General features: G+C 44.2%; 1 protein-coding gene across 1 annotated transcript in view; it reads right to left on the minus strand.

Moving 5' to 3' along the window:
* The window catches only part of LOC116834789 (uncharacterized), a 45,817-nt gene that overhangs the window by 8,508 nt on the left and 30,479 nt on the right, over positions 1-6,830 (minus strand). Inside the window, 1 exon segment of the mRNA XM_032797096.1 lies at positions 3,794-3,949. Coding sequence (XP_032652987.1) covers positions 3,794-3,949 — 156 coding nt within the window.

Here is a 6,830-nt window from a genome sequence, read left to right on the forward strand (position 1 = left end):
TGTGTTGAGTTACTCCCAGCTCCTGTTGACTTCAGTGACTTTAAACGCCAAATCTTGTCAGCACAGTCTGGCTGGTCTAATTAATATATTGATAATATGTAAAAGTTAATTTTAGAACCAATGGATGAATTTAGCTGCTAAGATAACAGAAATTTGCAATATGTTTCTTAGGTAAAATAATTCGATGTGTCACATGCATTCACGATTTTTCACACTGTTCAGGAAATGGATTTTTCAGTTTGGGAGGAGTTTCATGACTCTGAAACGTCTTCCATTCTGAAATGCAAAGAAAAAAAAAATAGGAATTTTTCTTGACCAGAAACACAGAAAAATTTCTGGTTGATCCAAACATACCCCAAATCTACCCTAATCCAAGTATTTTTGAAACTGAATGTAATCTTTCTAAATTAAATTTGCTTCAGGCACCTAGCATGCTCCTGATGCTATATAAATAATCATTTTTTGAGTAGCAGTAAGCATAGTTCAAAGTGCTGAAAGACTGCAGGTACAAAATTTAATTTTAAAAATACCTTCTGTTAACCCCATCTATGACAGTCTAAATCAGTGATTATCAAACTTTTGTACTGGTGACCCCTTTCACATAGCAAGCACAAGCTCCCCTTATAAATTAAAAACACTTCTTAATATATTTAACACTATTATAAATGCTGGAGTCAAAGCAGAGTTTGGGATGGAGCGCGCAACCCCTCCGTGTAATAATCTCACGACCTCCAGTTTGAGAACCCTTTGTCTAAACTACATGTTTGGTAAAGTTATGTTTTGTATTTTGTTTGTGGCCCGTAAAAGGCATGGATTTTGTTTTCTGATGGTCACACTGACTGATTTTAAAGGACCTTAAATACCTAATAGTTGTTACATTTCTAGGTTTTGGGTTTTTCTCTCTTTAAATAAATATCAAAAGTCCCTAGAGCTAGGAATGGGGATTCCTTTTAACTGTTTATATATCAATAAGTAGAGTAGTTATTATGTTTTATAATTTACTTGAGGCCTGTTCCTCCTTACCTTAACATTAGTGGGAGTTTTGCTGTACAGTTCAATAGGAGTAGGATCAGTGAGAACAGGAGACCTGCAGAGACTTGAAGTCCCAGTTCAGCAATTCAATTCATCTGTAAAATACCCTGAAAACCAATATGTAATTTAAGAAAAAGACGGTTACTTACCTTTGTAACTGTTGTTCTTCGAGATGTGTTGCTCATATCCATTCCACACCCACCCTCCTTCCCCACTGTCGGAGTAGCCGGCAAGAAGGAACTGAAGGGTGGCCGGGTCGGCTGGGGTATTTATGCGACGCCATGGTGGCGCCACTCCAGGGGGCGCCCAGCCGACCCGCCGAGTGTTGCTAGGGTAAAAGTTTCTCCAATGGCTGTGCACGCGGCGCGCGCACACCTAACTGGAATGGATATGAGCAACACATCTCGAAGAACAACAGTTACAAAGGTGAGTAACCGTCTTTTTCTTAAATTACATATTGGTTTTCAGGGTATTTTACAGATGAATTGAATTGCTGAACTGGGACTTCAAGTCTCTGCAGGTCTCCTGTTCTCACTGATCCTACTCCTATTGAACTGTACAGCAAAACTCCCACTAATGTTAAGGTAAGGAGGAACAGGCCTCAAGTAAATTATAAAACATAATAACTACTCTACTTATTGATATATAAACAGTTAAAAGGAATCCCCATTCCTAGCTCTAGGGACTTTTGATATTTATTTAAAGAGAGAAAAACCCAAAACCTAGAAATGTAACAACTATTAGGTATTTAAGGTCCTTTAAAATCAGTCAGTGTGACCATCAGAAAACAAAATCCATGCCTTTTACGGGCCACAAACAAAATACAAAACATAACTTTACCAAACATGTAGTTTAGACAAAGGGTTCTCAAACTGGAGGTCGTGAGATTATTACACGGAGGGGTTGCGCGCTCCATCCCAAACTCTGCTTTGACTCCAGCATTTATAATAGTGTTAAATATATTAAGAAGTGTTTTTAATTTATAAGGGGAGCTTGTGCTTGCTATGTGAAAGGGGTCACCAGTACAAAAGTTTGATAATCACTGATTTAGACTGTCATAGATGGGGTTAACAGAAGGTATTTTTAAAATTAAATTTTGTACCTGCAGTCTTTCAGCACTTTGAACTATGCTTACTGCTACTCAAAAAATGATTATTTATATAGCATCAGGAGCATGCTAGGTGCCTGAAGCAAATTTAATTTAGAAAGATTACATTCAGTTTCAAAAATACTTGGATTAGGGTAGATTTGGGGTATGTTTGGATCAACCAGAAATTTTTCTGTGTTTCTGGTCAAGAAAAATTCCTATTTTTTTTTTCTTTGCATTTCAGAATGGAAGACGTTTCAGAGTCATGAAACTCCTCCCAAACTGAAAAATCCATTTCCTGAACAGTGTGAAAAATCGTGAATGCATGTGACACATCGAATTATTTTACCTAAGAAACATATTGCAAATTTCTGTTATCTTAGCAGCTAAATTCATCCATTGGTTCTAAAATTAACTTTTACATATTATCAATATATTAATTAGACCAGCCAGACTGTGCTGACAAGATTTGGCGTTTAAAGTCACTGAAGTCAACAGGAGCTGGGAGTAACTCAACACATCTGAAAATCCAGCCTGAGATTTCTCCAGTTGGGCACCGGGGCTGGATTAATGCGGGGCTTTAGGGGCTGCTGCCCAGGACTTCAGGTGAAGGGGGGGGTCCCTCAAAAATAAATCCATAATTATATACAATTCAGTGATCACCAACCTATCGCGATTAACTGATTGCGATCTCCAGGCAGAGGCTCCAAGATCAATCTCCAGGCCACTAAAAGTCCAGCAGCGCAGCACGGCTCAGGCAGGCTGTCTGCATGCCGTGGCCCCACGCTGCTCCCAGAAGTGGACAGCTACTGGCACATCTCTGCGGCCCCCGTGGGGCACGTCAGAGGCACCTCCGCCTGCTGCCCCAGCACTGTGTTCCCAGCCAATGGGAGCTGCGGGAGCAGCACTTGCGGGCAGCACATGGAGACACGCTGTCCCCTTCCCCCCAGGGTGCTCAGAGACGTGACAGCAGCCGGCCACTTCCGGGAGTGGCATGGGGCCACAGCATGCAGACAGGCAGCTTGCCTAATCCCTGCTGCCTCGTCGGCCGGGAGCTGCCTGTGGTAAGCACCTCCTGGCCAGAGCCTGCACCTCATACCCCCTCCTGCACCCCAACCCCTTGCCCCAGGTCAGAATCCCCTCCTGCACCAAACTCCCTCCTAGAGCCCGCACCCTCAACCTCTCCTGCATTCCAACTTTCTACCCCAGCCTGGAGCATCCTCTTGCACCCAAACTCCCTCCCAGAAAGAAACGAATATCACTGCTGTTCTAAGGTAAGAAGTAGGCTATTTTGAATTAACTATCTCTATTCTACATGTTTTAAGACTGAAATGTAACCACAGAACTGCTTTATGTTAATTAAAAGGTAAGTTTAGTATAGCATTAATAGTCTCAATGCCATAATTGTGATCATTTTGTTTTAAATTAGGAAAAAGACTTGTATACAGGGGCCCCACAAAATCTAATAGCCCCAGGCCCACAGGAGAATTAATCTGGCCCTGTTGGGCACCCAAACATTGGTTTACATTTGTAAAATTTAGTTCTCAGAAAACAAGCCATTTCATATATTATTTGTGACTGACAATGCCAGTCTACAACTGAGTTTAGACACTGGTGAATAGAGCAGGTTAACAGCAACAACTTTGAAAATAAACATACAGAAAAAGTTACAACCTTCAGTTCTTTTACATCAATGCTTCCAGATCCATCAGTATCAAACAAATCAAAAGCTTCTCTGATCTCCTGCTGTTGTAATTCAGTTAGTTCTGGTTTCAATCCACTTTTCTTCCGCTGGGCAGCACCCAAGCCAGCTTTTCTGTAGTTAGAAGCCTTCAATAAATGGATGAAAGACAAAAGTTGGTAAAGACTCATTTCTAAAAAACAAACCAAAAAATACTCAGCAATAGTAGAACAAAGAGAACGTCTGTTACTGCAACTGGTAGATGTTGGCTCAGTTCTGGCCAGCACCTAGAATCCTTTTGCTCAGACTATCAGGAACCACCCCAAAGAGAAAGAGTTAAGCTTTTGGCAGCATGGGAAAAAGACATTAGCTAGATGTTTCTGCCAGAATAATCAGCAATTAAATAATTAACACTGTTTACACAAACTGTCATCTTTCAGTGCCAGTATTAACTCATCACTTAGATGACTGAGGATGTTTACATTTCTTGACTACTGCTTCAGTCTGTCTGCAGACAGCATGGCACTAATTTAACCTTGAAAACATTAAGAGGAATCTATCATTACAACCATAATGGCTAGCACTATAGGCTTCAACTTTGAGCATGATTCAAGAGTACCTCAATACTTGTTCAGCACAGAAATGGGAGTACTTATTCTGGGATTAGTTGGGGTTTGCCCCTGGTTACATTAGAACTGAGCCTCTGAGCTGCTGTAACTTGTACTCTTTCATTGGCACGCTGGGCCACAGAAAATGGCGAGTATACCTCCTAGCTCTCATACACCCTTAAGTCACTGGCAGTCACAGAGAGGAAAGGGGGCTAGCTATATAGGAGCCAGCTATGCAGGGTGTATTCCCCATGTCCCTTTTGCATTCCCAGAGTAGTATAAAGGGGACATATTTCAATGGAGAATTGCATTCCTTCCTTCCTCCTCTTTTTTAATTTAAATTTAAAGCTTATAATCTGGAGTACAATTCTGCAACAGGAATGGCAACTTCTACCACATCTCTAAACACAAGAGGCTTCAGTCCTGATTCTTGATTCTGCCTAGGTTCACATGAAGACGGTATTCAAAAGTTCACACTTTATGGGCGAGAGAAGTAAATAAAAAGTTTATTACAATGGAAGTTTAATTTTGCACTTAGTAGGAAAAGTTTCTTACCTGTAATAAGAAAAAAACAGTTACGCACCTTTTAGTAACTGTTGTTCTTCGAGATGTGTTGTTCATGTCCATTCCAAGCAGGTGTGTGTGCGCCACGTGCACGCCAGCCGGAAGATCTTCCCCTAGCAGCATCCGTAGGGTCGGCCCTGGAGCCGCCTGGAGTGGCGTCACTACGGCGCCCTATAAAGGGGCCCGCCGACCCTCCACCCCCTCAGTTCCTTCTTGCTGGCACTCCGACAGAGGGGCAGGAGGGTGGGTGTTGGAATGGACATGAACAACACATCTCGAAGAACAACAGTTACTAAAAGGTAGGTAACCGTTTTTTTCTTTTTCGAGTGGTTGTTCATGTCCATTCCAAGCAGGTGACTCACAAGCCTGAACCTAGGTAGTGGGGTCGGAGTTCACTGCTGACTGGAGTACTGCATGACCAAAGGCTGCATCATCTCTAGCCTGGTGCGTGATGGCATAGTGTGATGTGAACGTGTGGACGGAGGACCACGTGGCCACTCTACAAATCTCCCGAGTCGGGATCTGAGCCAGGAACGCCACAGAGGAGGCCTGCGCCCTAGTGGAGTGGGCTGTGACCGGAGGGACAGGGGTCTTAGCTATGCGGTAGCATTCCTGCATGCAGGTCGTGATCCACGAAGAGATTTGCTGAGAGGAGACCGGGAGCCCTTTCATCCTATCCGCCACCACGATGAAGAGCTGAGTCGAGCGTCTAAACGGTGTGGTATGTTCAGTGTAAAAGGCTAAGGCCCTGCGGACATCCAGGGAATGTAACCTCCGCTCCTCACCGGAAGAGTGTGGTTTCGGATAAAACACCGGGAGAAAGATATCTTGTCCCATGTGGAACTGGGAGACGACCTTGGGGAGGAAGGCCGGGTGAGGTCTAAGTTGGACCTTGTCCTTATAAAAGACAATGTACGGGGGCTCGGATGTCAACGCCCTGAGCTCCGACACCCTCCTGGCAGAGGTGATCGCCACCAGGAAGGCGGTTTTATATGACAAGTACAACAGGGAGCACGAAGCCAGGGGCTCGAAGGGAGGTCCCGTGAGGGCGGAGAGGACCAGATTCAGGTCCCAGACAGCAGCTGGTTGACGAAAATGCGGAAATAGCCTGTCCATGCCCTTGAGGAAACGACTAACCAGCGGGTTCGCGAACACCGAGGTACCCCTCTCTCCCGGATGGAAAGCTGAGATGGCCACCAAGTGAATACGAATCGAGGAGAGGGAAAGGCCCAGGTGTTTGAGATGCAGCAAATAGTCTAGGATAATAGGGATTGGGACCCCCAGTGGATCGTGACCTTGCTGATCTGACCATATGGAGAAGCTCTTCCATTTGGACAGGTAGGTGACCCTGGTTGATGGCTTCCTACTACCGAGCAGCACTTATCTGACCTGCTGGGAGCACTGCATCTCCATTGGGTTCAGTCATGGAGCATCCAGGCTGTAAGGTGGAGAGATTCCGGGTTCGGGTGGCGGAGGTAGCTCCATTCCTGCATGATCCGGTCCAGAAGCAGGGGCAGCTGTTATACCAATAAAAACTAGAAGGATCTTAAAGGGCACAAGACATTTGTCACATTTATTGTAAATACCATAATAAAATAAAAGATAACAGCAAACAATGTTGTTTGGTTACTGTGACGAACTGGGACTGTTCTTAATGTTTGCTCTGAACACTGTGTTGGTGCCTCAGTGTCCCCTATGCAGTTCTTAAGTATCTAGGTGGTGGGATAAGGGTGTGTCATTGCTACAGAGGAAGGGGCCAGTGCACCTAAATGCCGGGCACTCTGTCTCCTAGCAACTGATGGCCTGGGCCCCTCCTCTGCAAAGGTGCCAACTGAAAGTGTTGGAGACAAAGGGATCA

Source organism: Chelonoidis abingdonii, chromosome 5 (assembly GCF_003597395.2).
Source record: "Chelonoidis abingdonii isolate Lonesome George chromosome 5, CheloAbing_2.0, whole genome shotgun sequence".
Lineage (NCBI taxonomy): Eukaryota > Metazoa > Chordata > Testudines > Testudinidae > Chelonoidis > Chelonoidis abingdonii.